Source organism: Lactuca serriola, chromosome 4 (genome assembly GCF_051521515.1).
Source record: "Lactuca serriola cultivar US96UC23 chromosome 4, Lser_US96UC23_V15, whole genome shotgun sequence".
NCBI lineage: Eukaryota > Viridiplantae > Streptophyta > Magnoliopsida > Asterales > Asteraceae > Lactuca > Lactuca serriola.
The window spans coordinates 108,118,615-108,137,544 of NC_136411.1; the positions used below are offsets into that span (position 1 = coordinate 108,118,615).

The window sequence follows — 18,930 nt, forward strand, 5'->3', positions numbered from 1 at the left end:
AACCCAATTATTAATTGGGTGTTATTTTGATATTGACAGATTGAGAATCTGTCATCCAGCAGCTATGGTTTTTTCAGCAGGACTTTAGCAGTGTGAGGTGAGTCCTCTTTCAGTAGGAACGGGTCTAAGGCCACAATGTCGGCTCGTTTAAGTAGTTGTAGTATGTCGGGGTAAGCCCGATGCAGTTTATATGTTTCCAGACTTCGGTCCGATGTCGGGGCGGTCCCGAGAAGTAGTTAAGTATGCGTGATGTCTTTGTGATTCATGCAGGTTATATGATATGTGCTATGTGTTCCGGACTTCAGTCCGATGCCGGGGCAAGCCCTATGTATGTTAATTTACATGTTGTGTGTTATGTGTTCCGGGGTAAGCCCGATGTATGTTAGTTATTATGCCACGTGTTATGTGTTCCGGGGCAAGCCCGATGTATGCTAGTTTATATGTTATATGTTTTGGGCTTCGGTCCGATGTCGGGGCAAGCCCGATGCAGATTATGTGATTATGTTATGTGATATATGTTATGTTGTGTATGTGTCGGGGTAAGCCCGATGCTGAGATTTGTCCCGATGCAGTTGGGAGTAGTCCCATAGTTATATTTTTGTTATGTGTTTATGTTATATGCATTGTGGATATGTTTATATGTGTACCAGATTACGATCCGATGTCGGGCAAGGCCCGATGCATTGGGCTAGGCCCAAGTTATGTGATTATGTGTATGGTATGTGGTAGTTTGGGGAGAATCACTAAACTTCGTGCTTACAGTTTTTAGTTTTAGTTTCAGGTACTTAGTATTCAAAAGAGGAGCTCAGGAAGATTGTAGTACACACACCATTTGTTTAGCCTTGAATGTTTATACTCTGATATATTTTGAAATGTGTCTTTGATACATGACTTATGATTTTTATATGATGATGATATTTATGGTTTTACTAATGGTTTAAAACGAAAATTTCAGACCGTATTTTTGGGATGTTACAACTATACTTACCTGAGTGGTAATACTGTGTGACCGGAGGGTCTTATTTGTGTTATCGAACGGAGGGTCCTATGTGCTTATATTGAGTTATGTGATATTATGCATGTTTTCTTTGTGATATATGCTATATTATTTTGTGCTAGACTGAGTTAGAACCGGAGGGTCCAAACCAAGTTGTGAGATCGGAGGGTCTTCACTAAGATACAGGACTGGAGGGTCCAACTCGAGCTGTGAGACCAGAGGGTCTTCATTGAGACACATGACCGAAGGGTCCACACCGAGACGTGAGACCGGAGGGTCCTCACCGAGACGCATGACCGAAGGGTCCATGCCGAGCTATAGCCATGAGAGGCTTATTATTTGTGTATGTGGTATTTTGGGGAACTCACTAAGCTTCGTGCTTACCGTGTTGTGTGTTATGTGTTTCAGGTACTTCGCAGGATCGTGGGAAAGCGTCGGCTTGATTGTACACACATGTTTGAGACTATGTCGAGGATTCTGGGATATTATCGGTTGTTTTGTTAAATCGTGTTTTTGACACTTGATACATTGTGATTTTGAGAAAATGTGATTGTTTTTATGTGATTTAAAAATGAAAATTTTGTTTAAAAATTTAGAGTGTTACATAATGGTAGCCCTACTGTAGAGTTTAATCTCCAAAGAGGTATTCGACATGATAACCCATTATATCTCCTTTCTTTTTATTATAACTATGGAATGGTTACATGTTGCTATGGAAGACATAGTCGTGCATGAGTTTTTTCGTGGTGCCTTAGTTGGAGAAGATGGGTTGGTTTTTGTCTCATCTTTTTTTTATACAAATGATGCTCTTTTTTTGGGAGAGTGGGATAAGGAAAATATCACTAACTTGGTTACAATTCGAAGCTGCTTCATCTAGTTCATGGTTTAAAGATTAACCTACATAAGTCTAATCGTTTTAGGATTGAAGTGGCTATGGATGAAGTTGAAAACCTTGCGATTAGTATTGGTTGCTCTGTAAAAAAAATGCCATTTTGGTACCTTGGGTTGCCTATAGGTTCAAAAAATAGGGAGGGTGGAGGGTGGAGGGATGGAAAATTGTGGTTGACAATTTTTAAAAAATACTTGCAAATTGGAAAATTAAACTTCTCTATATTGGCAACCTGTTGACATTGATTAAATCAATGTTTGGGAGTTTGAGTATTTACTTTATGTTGTTGTTTAAAGTTCCAAATATTGTGTGTAATATCTTGGAAATGTTATGGGCTCAATTCTTTTGGGAAGGGTATAAGATGGAAAGGAAAATATGTTGGATTAAATGGGAAACAATGATGATGTTTTTGGACAGAGCGGGGATTGGGGTTTGGAATCTTGAAAGCTTTCAATCTAACTTTGCTTCAAAAATGGAAGTGGCAGTTTCTTGCAGATAATGGAGCAATATGGGTTAAGATGATTAAAAGTATGCATGGGTCGTTTGGGGGGAGGGGTTGGTTTGTTTTGATGAAAAACCAACTAGGGCATAGGTTTAGTCAAATTTAATGCTTTTGTTTGATAAGCTGAATACCAAAGATATCTTGCCCCATGTTTTTATGCGGAGAAAATTGGTGATGGTGTCTTGAATCAGTTTTGGAAGGATATATGGGTTGGATATGCAAAGCTTATGGACCACTTTCCTAGATTATATACTTTGGAAGTTAATAAAGATTGTGTTATTGCTGACAAATGTCGAGATGGTAATTGGGAGTGGTATTGGATTAGATAAATAACCGGCGGACATATGACTGATCAGTTATTAGCGCTTGGCGCTGAGTAGCTTACTTGAAAATGTTATTATTGAAGATGGTAGAGATTCTTAGAGTTGGAATCTTGATGTTGAGGGCAGATTCACGCCCAAGAGTGCTCACATTCATAGTGATGAGGTTATTACTCACTCGGGTAATATGTCAACTCTATGGAATAGATGTGTTCCTATAAAGGTTAACGTTTTAATCTATTGTATCCTTTTAAATAAAATCCTCACTAGGTTGAATCTTAATGGGAGAGTTATTGAGGTTCATTGTTTGTTATGCCCGATTTGTGTTAGTGTGTTAAAGATACAAATCGTGTGTTTTTGTTCTATGAGGCTGCCGCCTAGATTCGGTCTCATATTGAAATATGGATTGATATTACTTTACCTATATTAATCAATATTGTTGAGTTGTTGACATGGAAAAATATGGTGAATATGGTGGCTGGGAAGAGGAAGGTTTTGGAGGTAATCATATTGACCGCTATCTAGATGCTTTGGGCTTATCGAAATAATTTGATATTTCAATCTTCCAAAATTAAAAGAATTTTTGAAAAAATTGTCATGTTTTCTTTTGATTCGTTCTCCGATAAGAACTTCATAAGTAGACTTAATTGGACAATTTGGTTAGAAAACTCATTGTTTTGTAATGTCTTCATAATTTCTTTTCCTCTAACTTAGCTTCTTGTTAGTTTTTTTTTTAATAAAGATTCTCTTTGAGCTATTAAAAAACCACATCTAAATAGATATTAAATATTAATCATATATTTTTTTTTATAAAAATCATGAAATAAACTACCAAATTAAAAAATTTAATATTTTTAAACCAATTTTTCTAATAAAAAAAACTTTTGCAAGTTATCGTTTTAGAAAATTGGGCTCGAAAATTCATGCATAGTTTGAAATATAGGAACAATTTCAAAATTTCAAACTGGTCGATGAGTTTTGAACTTGTTTTTCATATATTTTAATTGATTTTCAAACTTGGTTTGTGCAAAGGATAATGATATATAACAAAAAGTTGGAAAAAAAATCAATTTTTTATTAATTAAGACATGAAAAAAAGATTGATGAGAATTAACATGGAGAATGACGAAAAAGAATATGAGATAATAATTAAGGAGAGTAACCAACTGTTGAGTTTGTTCACATTTGATATTTTTTTTTTGTACCCAATATATCATCGAACTTATTGTTGTGTTCACCATAACCCATTTGATCGGCTATCAATTGTAATAGTCGGTCAAAAGGGTTACAGTGAACACAAACAACAAGTTTGATGATATATTGGATACAAAAAAAGGAAAGTGACAAAATGTGAACGAACTTAACAGCTGGTTACCCTCCCCAGCCATTTTTTTACTCATTTACATAAAATCTCACGTCATCTCCTACTCATATTAATGACTTTATGAGATTCATTCTTGCTTCTCTTTAAAATATAACCCACAAAGAACATTATTCATACATGTACAACTTTGTAATGCACATGCATATTTATTAGAGAAATCTTGATTGAACAAATGTATTTCATGACTATATTTACATTTCCAATCAAATGATTTATCGTATCATGGATTCTACAGAGGTCTACAAATGAGTGGAATCACAAGTGCTATGATTTTTTAGTTTACTTGGATTTAAGATCGAATTCATCGGATAATATTCAACATCAATATATACAGGATCATGCGACTTTTGCAGACACAACACCATAATATATTATGAGCTAAACATTTATGCTAATAAAGATACATCTCATACATAGTAATATCCTTTTGCAGAGAGTTGTTGACAACCAACCACAGTAGGCGTAACATAGACATTGTTTTGACCAAGCTACCCCTTCGAAACGCTCTTCATATATGTTATGACCTAAGCAGGTTGTAAGCTTCGATAATATCGTAGCTTTAATTTTATTTAACTTTTGTGGGAAAAATGTCTCATGAGGTAACCAATTGTTGATTTTGCTTACATTTGGTTCTTTTTTTGTACCCAATATATCATCGAACTTGTTGTTTGTGTTCATCATAATCCTTAATGACCAGCTATCACATGTGATAGTCGATCAAAAAGGTTATGGTAAACACAAACAACAAGTTCAATAGTATATTGGATAAAAAAAAATGATAAAATATGAACAAACTCAATAATTGATTAACCTCCTGAGTCATTATTGGATTCTTTGTTCAAAAATTGTCATTTTCTTAATTTCGTTTTAAAATTTCATTCAATTAAATAATAATCATAATAATGTTTCTTATGCACGTTTTTTGAATATTTTCATTCAATTATTCATTTCCGCGCCCCTTAGGATTTTCACTCTTTTCAACATCTTCGGCGAATCATATGGCAGTCACTTCCAGAGCTCCGGCGAACGGTGCCGTCTACAGGGAAGATCCTCTTTTACCACATCTCTGGTAACTCGCATCTCTTTTAGCTTACTACTCCTTCCACGTCAATTTAGAGGCTACTTCGGAAAAGAAAATTGCTTGAAACAACCCCCAGTTTATGTAAACCAACCAAAATCTCGTAACACACTTGATTCACGGATGCTGGAAATTTATTGTAAATGAAAATGATATGTTTCGCTCTACCTTTTTCACAGACAACTCAGTTTCTGTGTTTTTTTTTTTACTTTGCCCTGATAGGTCGATTAAAGCAGCCCTAGACAAGTTGGATTTATCCCAAAATGATGGGGCGGATGTATACGAACTTGTATCTCACTGCATCAAAACCTTTAAGCATGGTTCAGAATATCGAAACGATATCAGATTTCTCAAGATTTGGCTCATATATGTAATCTCGTTTCCCTCTTTTTCTCTGTCTATATGGATGCACTACATTAGCTCCAAATGAAGTGATATAGTTTATTGCTTGAGGTCAAGGCATCACTTTGACATACAAAATTTAAGCAGTGTATATGAACAAATTAACCCTGGATTTTTTATTTATCTATCTGCATTGCCCTTTATAAAGCTTAGTGTAGTTTCTAACTCGGAATAATTTGTGGGTAAGACATTCATTTATCATCACAGAAAAAGTTCTCTGTAATAAAACAAAAAAAGCGCTTTTGTGTTTGCAGATGGATTTTAGTCCAAACTACGAGGCTGTTTTCAGGGAAATTGAACAGCTTAAAATTTGTTTGGATAAAGCTTTGCTATATGAGTCTTATGCATTGTTCTTGGAAGCAAAGGGAATGATGAATGAGGCTCATTTAGTGTATCAGTCAGGCATTTCAAGGTCCTTACAATCTTCTCCTCTTTATATCATATCTATGTCTAATCTTATGACCAAGGGGTTATAATTTTTTATAATTTAAAGTTAAATTATTATTCTCTCGTAATGGTTTTTTTATAGAAATGCTGAACCAATAGAGAAGTTGAAGAAGGCACATACCTATTTTCTTGAGAGAATGCAAGCAATAATAGATGCTTGTTCACATAAGAAGGTATCTATGATATGATGCTTGAAACAGTTTTTTCTCTTTTCTTTTTTCTTTATATTATGAGTTTGCTCTTCAAATATGGTTATTTGAAGGTGGATGGAGGATCCCCACTTAACAGTGGTTCAAATTGTATGAATCCATGGTCAATCTCTACTCTCAACAATCTATTGCAAAAGATGAATGCTCAAATATCAAAATACACAGTAAGAAACTTTGGTCATTCATTGTTGGATGTTATAACCTATAAGCACTGGATTTCTTTTCACTAGCCATTTTTTACATTTATCAGGGATACCATGCAAGTAATAAATGTTATTCAGGGAAAGTGGCATTATCATCTTTGCTGAAGTCAGCTAGGAATAAGGTTATTGAGATAGGTAATGTTACTTTTGCTTACATCAAAAATCGGCTTTGAAGGATTCCACCGGAATTGAATTCCCTCCATTTGGCAACCAAATACACCACATAATGGAATCTTGAATTCCTACTCTATCGGATTCCACAAATCAAACACAACCTTAGAGAGATTCTTGTCTTTGTAATTGATGGTGATAATCCTCTCACAGGTGGAAAGAAATATCAAATCAAGGGATGTGCTGGTAAGGGTGGATTTGCACAAGTATACAAGGCATCTATCAACAATAATGCAGATGATATTGTTGCTTTGAAGGTTGTTGAATATATTGATCTGGTTAATTGCAAGAAATAGCAATGTACTTTCATGTATTTGTTTATTATAGTATCGTACTTTAATTTCTTCCTATTACAACATTGTACTTAAAAAAATCTACCAAGTTATAGCAATGTCATTTAAACACAAAGCAATTTTCAATGCTGTAATAAGAAAAAGTTAAAAGTACAATGCCTTGACAAGAAAAAAGTTGAAAATACAATGATATAATAGAAAGAAATGAAAGTAGGATGATACAATAAACAAATAAATAAAAGTACATAGCTATTTCATGCATTTATCCATACAGTAGTTAATTTTTTTTTTTCATAACTAGACTTTGAGGATTGATTTCTAACATTTAAAACTCTTGCAGATTCAAAAGCCTCCATTCCCATGGGAATTCCACATGTATCGCCAACTTGATAAGAGGATTCCAGAAAATGAAGTACATGCTCATTTTCTTATTATTTATGAGTAAATGCAAATAGCAATATACTCTGATTTGTTTGTGTGTTATAGCATCTTACTTCTGTTACTTTTTTTCTTACTTTCAATTTTTTTCTCATTAAGACATTATATTTTGAAAAATCTACCCAATTATAGCAGTGAAAACTGCTTTGCATTTGGATGATATTGTTATAATTGGTTAGATTTTTTAAAATATAATGTTGTATTAGGAAAAAAATGGAAGTAGGATGTTATAATAAACAAACTAATGAAAGTATGTTGTGTTTAACCATCTTTATTTATCATTTGGGTAAGCAACTGCTGCTTAACTTCAGTTATTCTTTACAGAGATTGTCTTTTGGATATGCTCATAAATTGCACCTCTATTCAGACTACAGCATTCTTGTTTCAGATTTTTTATCTCATGGAACGCTTCAGGTGAGTTTAAAAAATTCTGTAGTTTATATCCCTTTTGCAGGGTTAAATGCAAGGAACAGCAATGTATTTTCATTTGTGCATATTATAGCATCTTACATTCATTTTTTTCTATTACATCATTTTACTTTGAGTTTTTGTACTTTCAAACTCTCTTATTAGGACATTGTCCTTAAAAAAATACACCTAAATATAGCATTAAAAATTGTTTTGTATTTGGATGACATTACTATAATTGAGAAGATTTTTCAAGGTACAATGCATGTGGAGAATCTTCCCAATTATCGCAATGTGGATGACATTGCTATAATTAGGTAGATTTTTCAAACATTGCTATAATAGTAAATGTAAAACGAAAAACAAAGAAAGTAAATTGGTATTTCATGCATTTAATAATTACTGAGGAAATTGTGTAGGATGCCATTAATACCAATGTGTGTACGGGTGCCTCCATGGATGAAGTTTTGTGTATACATTACACAATTGAGATGCTCTCCATGCTTCAAAGTTTGCATGCTAATGGTATTATTCATGGTGATTTCAAACCTGATAATCTCTTGATGCGCAATGCTAGGTAATAACTAAAACAAGTTCTACAATATTAGTTGTTTTTTTTTCCGCAAGTAGTTGTTCAATTCCATTCCACAAATGACAGAATTGCCCTTTATTGAGTTTGCTCATGAAAGTCTTCTAAATACTTGTAAAAATATTTGAATTACCCTTTTATTAACTTGTTGTTCACAAAACTTTTTACAACTATATTTGAACAAAAAGTAAATTGTATATACAAATGTCGGAGGATTGGAATTGAAGTCCATGAGTTTATGCTGAAGAATTCCATCACTCGTAGGATTTTGTGAATTTGCATCCAAAAGCGTTAATGAAATGGAATTGGATTCCGATTCCAGCCAATTCCTAAGGATTGGAATTACAATGTGTTTGCAGGGACAATCTAACAGAAGATGGTTTTCGCACCAGAAGTGGTCCTTGGCGTGAACAGGTTAGCATATATATTTCACATTTTGGATAAATATTTATAAATTGTATTAAACACTATTTTGTTTTATTATAATTGTTAATTCCATTTGGTAGGGACTTTGCCTTGTTGACTGGGGTAGAGGAATAGACATGCACTTATTTCCCAACAAGACAAAGTTCAATGGAGATTGTAGAACTTCTGGTTTCCGTTGTATTCAAATGCAAGAGAATAAACCATGGACATATCAGGTAAAAATATCTCAATTCATCTGTAATTATCCACAACAAAAAAAAAAAAAAAAAAAATTCTTGACTTAATTTTGTTGTTTGAGTTTTTTGGTAGGTTGATACTTATGGGCTTTGTGTGATTGTTCATATGATGCTTCATAATTCATATATGGAGATAGAGAAGAAAGCATCTCAAGATGGTGGCTTTTCATATCAACCTAAATTGCCTTTCAAACGGTAAAAAAAAAATTTCTAGACATTTGTTGTTTATGATGTTGAAAGAAGGTTGCTATATTTTCACGAGCTTTTGTTATTGGTTATTGTTTTTTACAGATACCAAAAAGTGGAACTTTGGAAGAAACTATTTGAGGATTTGCTTAACCATGATCCAGAAGAGGAGCATTTGAAGATATTAGGAAACTTAAAGACATCATTTCAAGACTACATGTGCTCAAACCCTCAGTTGATAAAACAACTAAAGCAATCATTAGCAAAGCAAAGGATTTCAATGTGTTCATCTTAGTTGGCAACCACATTGTATCTTTAAAACTATCACTAAATCATATGGGTATTTGTATTTATTTAAAATTAAAAAAAAAAAGGTTAAATGCTTGTTAACATCTTTTTCCAAACAAACTGCATGTAATACCAACATTTCTCTTTTTCTCAGTATAAGCAATGTAGTTTATGTAACACATAATAACAATATACTTACAATTTGTTACCCATACATACTGAATAATGTCAACTTAAACCACAAACAGATATTCAAAAGATACAAAATCAAGACACTAAAGTTATTTCCAATGTGTACATTTGTATATACATCTGATCTTAATAAACATTCGTACAAATTAGTAGCTTGGAATGTGGTTTCTCAGGTCAATATTTGTGAGGAATAAATTCGGGAAGCTTTGAAATGAGTTACATAATGTACAATATACAGTTTTTATGCAGCCTGCCCCTCACCCTTTTTTTTTACATTCTACAAAAGTCCACTTTTGGCTAATATCCTCTCGACTGCAATTCAACATCCATGATCAACCTGCAGTCAAAAGTACATGGTGAATAATACAATTCGGTTTACAAGAAATACAACTTTACTTCCATTTATTTGTATACTGTAAAAATTGCTTTGTATTCGGATGACATTGCTATAACTTGATATATTTTTTCAAAATACAAAATCATAATTTTAATTTTTTTCTTACGAAGGCATTATACTTTGGAGAATCTATCCAGTTTATAGCAGTGTAATGTTTTAATAAGAAATGAAAGTATGATTCTATAAAAAGTACATTGCCCTTTCTGCAGTTAGCTTTTGACTTTCCACTGTCAAAAATGGTACATCTAAGTTTCAAATGTATATGAATTTAATAAGCACTTTGGTCATAACAATACACAAACAGGAAGAAAAAAATGGTGTATGAAATGTCCCAATCAAAATGTAGAATAACAGGGCTAAATGCAAAAAATAACATACTTTTATTTATTTGTGTGTATTGTAGAATGTTACTTTCATCTTTTTCTATTACAGCATTGTACTTTGAAAATTTTACCCAATTATGGCATTTATAATAATTGCTTTGTTAATAAATAGGATGACATTTCTATAATTGGATAGATTTTTTAAGGTACAAAACTCTAACAAACAAATAAATGCTATTTCTTGCATTTAACCCTTGACCTCTTAATGTCAAACAAGCATAGTAGTTTAAAATTTTAAATAGATATGCATTCATATGTTTATCAGTAAGATTTATTTATTTTCTCTTTATTGAATGACATTTTAGATATTTGCCAAATAGTAGCATATATTCCTAATTACATTGCAGATCAAATGTTGCAACTTTCATGAGACAGAGGCAGTTAAATACAAATATGATAGGGCTAAATGCAAGAATGGCCATTCACTTTCATTTATTAGTGGTTTATAGCATCCTATTTTCGTTTTTCAGTTATAGCATTTGTAAAAGAATTATATTAGTAAAAAGTAAAAAGAGCAAAGTACCATGAGCAGAGTGGTAATGATATGTCCATATTATAAAATTTTAAGCAGGTGGAAGTGAACGTCGACATGTTGGGCACTCCATTTTTATATCCATCCATCTTTGTAAACATCCCGAGTGGAAAAAATGATCACATGGAGTAACCTATATCAAAAGTAAATCATTATCATTAAAATAGATAAAGCAGTTTCCATTTCCTATTTACATAAATTTTGAAATTTTACCACCAATTAAATGTAGGCCAGGCCTAAATGCAAGAAAAATAGTCATTGCATCCTACTTTTATTTCTTTCTATTATAATAGCATTGCATTTTCAAAGTTTTTCATATCAACACTTTGTACTTTGAAATATACATTGCTATATCTGTGTATATTTTCAATGTAGAATGTTGTAATACGAAGAAATAAAAGTAGGATGCTAGAATATACAAATTAATGAAAAATGAGTTGAAATTGTCCTCTATATTTTATTTTCCATTAAATACCATGCAATCATTTGAATTCTGAGTCAGATCAATAGCAGTCATGCAAATGACACAATCGGTAGCATGAGTCGAATCCTGATCAACTTTTCTAAAATAACAATATTTCTCGGGCAAAATCTGCATTAATACATCAAAATTTACAAGATCAGAGTTGGTCAAAGCAAAGACAATTAAGTCAAAAAAGGGTTTGCTTGGTTGGATGGAATGGAATGATGAAGGAACGGAATGGAATGGGTTGAAATAAGCAAGGTAATAAAATGAGTCATAACACATCTCATGATGGTTGGACTCTAGGAATGGAATGAATTTTGTTTATGTTATATGTAGAAACAATGTGTAGTTTTAACTCTACACACTACACATTTTTCTAATTATAGACTTATAGTTAATGAACCTTTTTATTTATAATAACAAAAATTTAAACTTAATGAAAGCTCATGAAACCCCAAAATTGATTACAACAAAAAGAAAATATTTTCTAGTTATTTTTAGAAAACAAAACTTTAATCCAACTAAAATCATGAAATTATAAAGAAAGGTATGTTCTTCAAAATTACATAGATAAAAATGGTTTATATTCCAACTTTTCATTCCACTCCATAATGGAAAAATAAAAAGACACCCCCTTACCAAGGAATAACATTCTTTCAAGTTCAACAAACAATTTTTTTTTTTTATTTCGAATTCTAATGGTCAAACCATTGGATTCCGTCTTACCAAACACCACCTTATGGCAACATTTATGTCTGTGAGGAATGGAAGGAATTGGAATCTCAAAGCATCAAGATCCAAGATAGTGTTGTAGAATGGAATCTCGGATTCCAAGCAAACACGCCCTTTTAGTATTTTGTTAAATAAAAGAAAAAAAACCTGGCGAGGAATAAAGCATCTGGATCCAAGATAGTGTTGTAGAATGAGAACTGCAGCCTGGAAACTGACAAGAAGACCCAAAGTGATACACCAGTTTTTATCGGGTTCAATTCGCATGAAGTTATGAGGACACCCAAACACATAGAGTGGAATTGCAAGCCGAGTCAAAGACATTCCAATTATATAATGAGGATGCAACGGTTTTCTTGAATCACTCACAATGTTAGTGACAATTTGTGGAATCCAAAACGAATGTAAAACAAGAAGTATCGGCCTTAGATATCTATGGAACTCATACATTATCAAAATTCCACCTAAAAGGATTCCATCTGCAAAATAAATACATCTTTAGAACAATGAAAATGATAATGGGCAAATATGTAAATTTAAACTTTTAATCAAATAAAACAAACAGAGAAGATGATGATTTATAAAACTTACAGAATCGACTGTAAAGAACTGAAAGTTCACGCCTCATAGCTTCCCAACCCTCTCCATTATTTGCAGATCTACCTGCCTTCCATATGGCAAGAAGATACCTCATCTCAAAGATGGAGAACACCACAAACTTAAAAAATGCAGCTGTAGCAAAAGCATTAAATAGCGACTCTGCAACCCCCCCCCCCCCCCCCCCCAAAAAAAAAAACACAAACTCATCACATGTCCATAAGCAATAGAAAATTGAAAAATGTGTCTATGGAGGATAAATAGTAGGGGTTCAATGCAGGAAATAGCATTGTGCTTTTACTTGTTTGTTTATTATAGAATTCTACTTAAAATTTTTTCTTTTCATATTGCAGAATTGTACTTTGAAATGACTACCGAATGATAACAATGTATTTGAAACACAAAGCAGTTTCACTGTCATAGTTGGGTAGATTAGTCAAAGTACAAATTATGTACTTTCATCATGTTATCCAATTAGCCACTGCACTATTATTATTTTTTTATGATTAGTATATACTAGCTAAACCGATAAAACAAAGTAATAGTTTAATGCCTAGATCAATAAAATGGTGTTTGTTTCTACATTGCCCCAACAGGTAACCTGGGAAATTGTTTTTTTTTTTAAACTGTCAAAAAAAAAGTATAATGGTTCGGTCATTAGAAAAAGTAGTTAAGTGGCTAAATGGATAGAATGGTGAAAGCAGAAGTTCTTTTGTGTATTTTATCCTATCATATAAATTATAAAATAATCAACACAATGGTAATGTTGTTGATAAATAAACCACAAATAGAAGTATATATCTTATTCTTATTCTTACCAACTAATATCCCTGCAGTCAAATGTAAAAGACAAAGATAAGCATCCATGATAGCCTGCTGTCCAATCATCAAAATCGATACTTTTGCAGCACCCTGCAGGAGATTTTAGAATATCTCATCTTCTCAAAGAAATAATTATCTTTAATTTATTTGAATATTAATGTACAAGTACAATTTATTGGGCAAGATCTTACAGACTGTGTATTACTATGCTCCATTTGCCGAATTAATAGAAGAACCTGAAGAAAAGAAATCTGATACCCCAAAAAGGTTAAGGAGAAACAATAAAGCAGTTGATCATTCACAATTGATAAAGACTAATAACATTGATGTTTCAATGACACCACGCTTGTAGAAATGGACGAGAAAAATAAGTGAGGGCAAATTTGTAAAAAGTTAGGACAATAATGGATTGGAGCCTTTCCTACTTTCTCTATTAAGTTGACTTCGATCTGCATTAAGTAAAAAGAAGCATGCACATGTAACTTACCCGATTTTGGGATTCAACTAATTGAATCTATATCAAATACTTTTTGTTTAACAATTTCAGAAAGTTTTATTTGCTGCAATTTATAACAGTTATATAAAATAGACAGTAAATTTGTTATTTAACACCAATATCCATACACAAGGGTAAAATGTTCATCCCATTATTCATTTAGACGGTATATTTAGTCCAAAAAAGAAGCAGCATTTGTTCATACATCATTTATCTGTTCAACATGTCATCCATACAGAGCACTTAATGGGACAAATTTGTAAGAAGTTGGGAGTAAATAAACGGGGAAAGTTGACTTTCTGTCAAGTCATGCTTTACGCATTAAGTCAAACAGAAAACCCATGTAATAGCTTAATAGAATAAGCAATGTCCCCATTAAGTCAAAAAGAAACACCACCCATCCAAGTAAAGTGCAAGATGCATCTACTACTTCATTTCAAAATATTTTATCTAGCATCAATTTATTTAAAATCAACAGGGGAGGGATGACTTGAAGGATACAAAGGTCACCATTAAAGTGTAATTCACTGCTTTGTTATAGTAAACCTCAATGTTGACTGAAGTAGCATTCATTAACATGGGTGAGAAGCAATCTCCATCATCATCAGCAGAAGGGCTCTCCATTAACCCTTCCAAGTAATAACGATCATGCTCTCCATCTACCACAAAAACAAATCAAAATGGCTTCAATATATATACATATATAAAATGTTGTATATTGAAGAAAAATAAAGTTGAGAGAAAAGATTTGAGAGTATAGAGATGGGAGTACCACTTTGGGTGGATGAGACACGAGAAATTTGAGCAGAGATTTCAACATTACAATGCTTGTCCATGTCAGTAATTGGGGCTGAAAGAACAATTTTAGATAATTACATTAAACTTAATTAAAGAAAAAGAAATAATACAAAAAGTGTGGGAGGAAAAACTACATTGTTTGCTCTTCCAGATCTTATCTCGTGGGGACTCCTGAAATACTTGTGATGAGAAAACTCCAAGCTGAGAAGACATTAAAGATGCAAGGTTAGTAACATCAATTTACAATTAAAATTTAAGAAACTAACAATGTGATTTCTTTTTTACTTATTATATAGGGGTGTTTCTTTTTTCACATTATACAGAAAGAACAAATACAGATATAGTATTATAATATGAAGATGCAATAAGGATTACCAAGTGGTAGGGGTTGGATAATATATAATCCTCTTCTTGACCAAACTCTCCCTCTCTTCCACTGTAAGTCAAAATTATTGTACATGTATTTATTTAATCTCATAAAGATATTCCATCAACATATTTTAAATATGAAGTTGTATAACAAATAAGATAATCTGAAGATATTTAATACCTGTTAGCTACCATTCGAAGTTGTCTGAATGGCCATATGTAAACCCCTTCTACCCTAATTTGGACACGACCAACTTCTGGCTCATTATCAAACACATCATGGAAAATCATTACACCCTGTCATAAATCATAATTAGAAAATACTATTATTTTATAATCACACTTTTTCAAATCCAAGCAAACATCTTTCAATTCAAGTAATGCATACAGATATATAAACACACATCTGTGTTTCCTTATTCTTTCTTTATCCAGATAAAAAGACACTTCAGAAAAAAACACACATGAGGGTAAATTTGTAAAAGATTAGGTTATTCTTTCTGCATTAATTCAAAAAGAAACACTCATCTATAGCTTAACAGATTAAGTCCTTTCCCATTAAGTCAAGAAATTATTGTTCTTTTTGACTTGATGGACTTCAAGAGGACAGGAACCGATTTGGTAAGTTATATAAGTTATATGTGTGTTTATTTTTATTTTTTTTATTTAATGCAGAAATAATGATGACTTTATAGAGAAAAAAATCAGGAAGTAAGGCTTTCTCCATTAAATCCTAACTTTTTACAGATTTGCTAAAAGAAAAAGTTATTTTTTCTTTCCATTTTTTCTAAGTGTGCTGTTATTTTCTCAAATACTTTTTGATCATTTTATCAATGAAGCACTGAATGACAACATGATCAGAGTTATTAACACCTTACCTGAACATAATGTACACCATTTATTTTAGTTGGCCTAGTCATCAACTCCAATACAGAATTTCCACTTGATTTCTTAAAATCTGGAAACCTGGAAGAGGTATTTGAAGACTGGATGAATTTCCAAGCTCCTGACATTATTACACAACCCAAAAAACCACAACATCATTTCCAAAAACAATTACAGAGTGAATTAACACAAAAAAACAGAAATAGTTTCTTAAGATCTTGGAACCTAGAAAAGGAAGGTAAGAGGGCATTCACGTCTTTTGCACATACAAGAGAGATCAAGAGCAGAAAAAAAAAAGTTTTATCCAGACCATTAATAGCAGTAACAAGGTGATAACAACCAAATATCATAACTAATTTACAGACCTCTGTATGTCCCAGTTATATTCCATGCAGAGAATGGGCCCACTTCATTCTCATCTTTCCTTGCAACAAGCCACTGAAAGAAGCATACAGGTTTTAATCAGACTTTACTCAAACTTAGAGCTCTTTTTTTTGTCATCAAGAGTCCCAGTTATAAATAAGTAATTTACACTACAGACCTCTGACTTTCTCTATTGAGTTACTCTTTTTGCATTAAGTAAAAAAATAAACACCCATTTGGTATCTCAAAATCATGTTTTATCCCAACAATGTGGAATTTCTATTAAGTCGTTCTTTGTGCATTAAGTCAAAAAGAATGTTCTCATTAAGTGCTACATTCCTTACATCTAGACTCAAAAAGAATGTTCCCATTTATATCTTGAGGTATCTAGTCTACTACTTCAGCATTTTTCTCTCTAGCACTTTCCCTAAATTGCAATGTAGCGGGAAAATTTTCCTCAAAAGATTCAACAGACATACTCATTTCAAAGTTCACAAAGAAAATTAAGAAGAATAGCAAAGTTCAATCTTCATGTAAATTAATAGAACTTGTAAGTCTGGTTAACATAAAACTAAGTGTAAAAGGAATTATATGCAAGATATAAAATCAACAATATTGGTAGAAACTAACCTCATCACCCCATGAACGAGCTCTCTCCCTGAGAGGTCTTAATCCTGCAACCGGCTGAAAAATTGACAGGACAAACCACAACAACCCGAAGAAAACCCTAAATTCTTTCACCTTCAACCCCATAAACCCCAAGTCTTCTCTGATCACAAAATTACCCAATCACGACTCAGCTAAATTACAATCGGGCGAAGTGGAAGAAGAAATTCTCACAACCGAAACATAGATATAGCTCTGAAGGAAGAGTGAAAGATATCGTTGCTTCGAGTGGAGTCAACAACAGCCCTAAACTACCGATTGAGGAAGGAAAACGAGAGCTTAACAACCGATTGAACATAAATAAAGTGGTTGTTTCAACAAGAAAGAAATTCAGAAGTCAATTTGAGAACCAGAAAAAACCCATTTGTCTAAAATATATCACCAAGACTGTAGAAATTAGAATGATATTATGAAAGAGTAGTTGGGTGCTGATGTTCTTGTTTCTTTTCTTTGTTTACTCAAAAAGTAAGACGGGGTACTAACTATGGTGTGGTGGGTACCAGGAAGTTGTTATTCACTGTAGATAATTGCGGTGGAGGTTATTTCAAGAATTCAAGGTGCAATGAAAATGAAAATTGAGTCCACCCCAACATTGAAGATGATAGAGTATGGACTAATCAACAATTTCGATGAAATTGACATTTGGGTTGAGAAGTGTTTAAAAAGATATGTATTTAAGAATAGTTTTGGATATTTGATTTTCTGAATAGACTTTTGATAGCAAGTTTTTCAAATTTTGGACATTGAATTTTTATATAAGAATTTATATGTGAAATTTGGATATGTATAAAATATTGAAATTTTAATTTGGAAAAATGACTTAAGAATGGTAACAAAGTTTTTATTTTTTTTCATAATATATTATTAATTTTTTTCTTGTACATTACACCATTTAACTTGTAAAAGTGTTCAAAAACACTATTGTTACCGAAAATAAGAGGTTCGGTGTTGAATTGACATTTTTCTCAGAGTTGAGTATTTCTTTGATTTGTGTCTAGTTCACAGATTCATCAGATGCATATTTGTAACGAGTATCCCAAATAGGGCATCAAAAGTTGTCGTCTCCATCCCTAACGACCAATTCCTCGTAATCGATCAATCAAACTCCATCGTCGTCTATTAGTATCTCTAACATTGACGCTCATTACTTTGCCACGAATGTCACCACCATTTGCGTCAAATCTAGTATCTTCAACAATCCCCAAAACATCGCCCAATTCTAACAACCATGAAGATTGTCCAATAACCAAATGGCAATATCTCGAATGAAATTGGGAATGATAGTCCAAATTGAAGACCAAATGTGCAAACTATATATGTAACAGCCGAAATTCAGGTACAACCGATTAGCCCTTCATCTTTATTTATTTGTCATTTTAGGCCTTTGTGTTGGGCGAGTACGTTGGGCGTACAAGGAGTATGCTGCGCGTACTCACGCGCCTCATTTAAACACGTCATCGTCGGGTACGCTGGGCGTACCCAAGGTTACGCCGGGCGTAATCGGTCCAGACCCAAAACCCTAATTTGAGTTGTTGGCTATAAAAGGAATGAAATGGCTTGGTTCCTCAGCCACCATCCTTCAGAAAGAAACCCTAAGAGAGTTGTTCCTTCGTTCATAGCTTGTTTGTGAGTGTTCTAAGCTTTGAGGTGTCATTTCAAGGTAGCAAAAGGAAAGAGGAGTCCATTATGGAGGCTAGAAGTTGGTATGCAAGAGTAGATCCGTGAAAAGCAAAGGTTGGAGCTTCTTCCTAAGGTAAAAAGTTCAGATC

The 18,930-nt window shown here is 32.9% G+C and overlaps 2 protein-coding genes across 2 annotated transcripts; one reads left to right on the forward strand and one right to left on the reverse strand.

The window, feature by feature from the left end:
• Positions 1 to 5,028: 5,028 nt before the first annotated feature.
• On the forward strand, positions 5,029 to 9,568 carry LOC145102273 (protein kinase and Mad3-BUB1-I domain-containing protein). Its single transcript, XM_079039656.1, has 14 exons — positions 5,029 to 5,161; positions 5,393 to 5,540; positions 5,827 to 5,984; positions 6,102 to 6,192; positions 6,282 to 6,392; positions 6,479 to 6,566; positions 6,756 to 6,859; positions 7,236 to 7,307; positions 7,658 to 7,747; positions 8,161 to 8,318; positions 8,690 to 8,744; positions 8,837 to 8,971; positions 9,066 to 9,187; positions 9,284 to 9,568. The coding sequence occupies exons 1-14, from the start codon at positions 5,091 to 5,093 to the stop codon at positions 9,471 to 9,473; spliced, it is 1,593 nt and encodes a 530-aa protein (XP_078895782.1). The 5' UTR covers positions 5,029 to 5,090; the 3' UTR covers positions 9,474 to 9,568.
• A 149-nt stretch (positions 9,569 to 9,717) lies between these two features.
• On the reverse strand, positions 9,718 to 17,728 carry LOC145102272 (transmembrane E3 ubiquitin-protein ligase FLY1-like). Its single transcript, XM_079039655.1, has 15 exons — positions 17,126 to 17,728; positions 16,498 to 16,570; positions 16,126 to 16,253; positions 15,429 to 15,544; positions 15,254 to 15,314; positions 15,013 to 15,079; positions 14,853 to 14,930; positions 14,582 to 14,739; positions 13,776 to 13,835; positions 13,581 to 13,674; positions 12,757 to 12,924; positions 12,316 to 12,644; positions 11,446 to 11,562; positions 10,962 to 11,103; positions 9,718 to 9,995 (listed from the first exon to the last, which is right to left on the reverse strand). The coding sequence occupies exons 1-14, from the start codon at positions 17,246 to 17,248 to the stop codon at positions 11,002 to 11,004; spliced, it is 1,674 nt and encodes a 557-aa protein (XP_078895781.1). The 5' UTR covers positions 17,249 to 17,728; the 3' UTR covers positions 9,718 to 9,995; positions 10,962 to 11,001.
• Positions 17,729 to 18,930: the final 1,202 nt, after the last annotated feature.

Coding starts and splice junctions, on each gene's coding strand:
- LOC145102273 (XM_079039656.1), top strand. CDS start 5,091: ATGGCAGTCACTTCCAGAGCTCCGGCGAACGGTGCCGTCTACAGGGAA. Junction 8,319..8,689: donor CTCTTGATGCGCAATGCTAG/GTAATAACTAAA, acceptor ATGTGTTTGCAG/GGACAATCTAACAGAAGATG. Junction 8,745..8,836: donor GTGGTCCTTGGCGTGAACAG/GTTAGCATATAT, acceptor TCCATTTGGTAG/GGACTTTGCCTTGTTGACTG.
- LOC145102272 (XM_079039655.1), bottom strand. CDS start 17,248: ATGGGGTTGAAGGTGAAAGAATTTAGGGTTTTCTTCGGGTTGTTGTGG. Junction 14,740..14,852: donor TGTCTCATCCACCCAAAGTG/GTACTCCCATCT, acceptor TTTTTGTGGTAG/ATGGAGAGCATGATCGTTAT. Junction 11,104..11,445: donor AGAATTCAAATGATTGCATG/GTATTTAATGGA, acceptor CTTTTGATATAG/GTTACTCCATGTGATCATTT.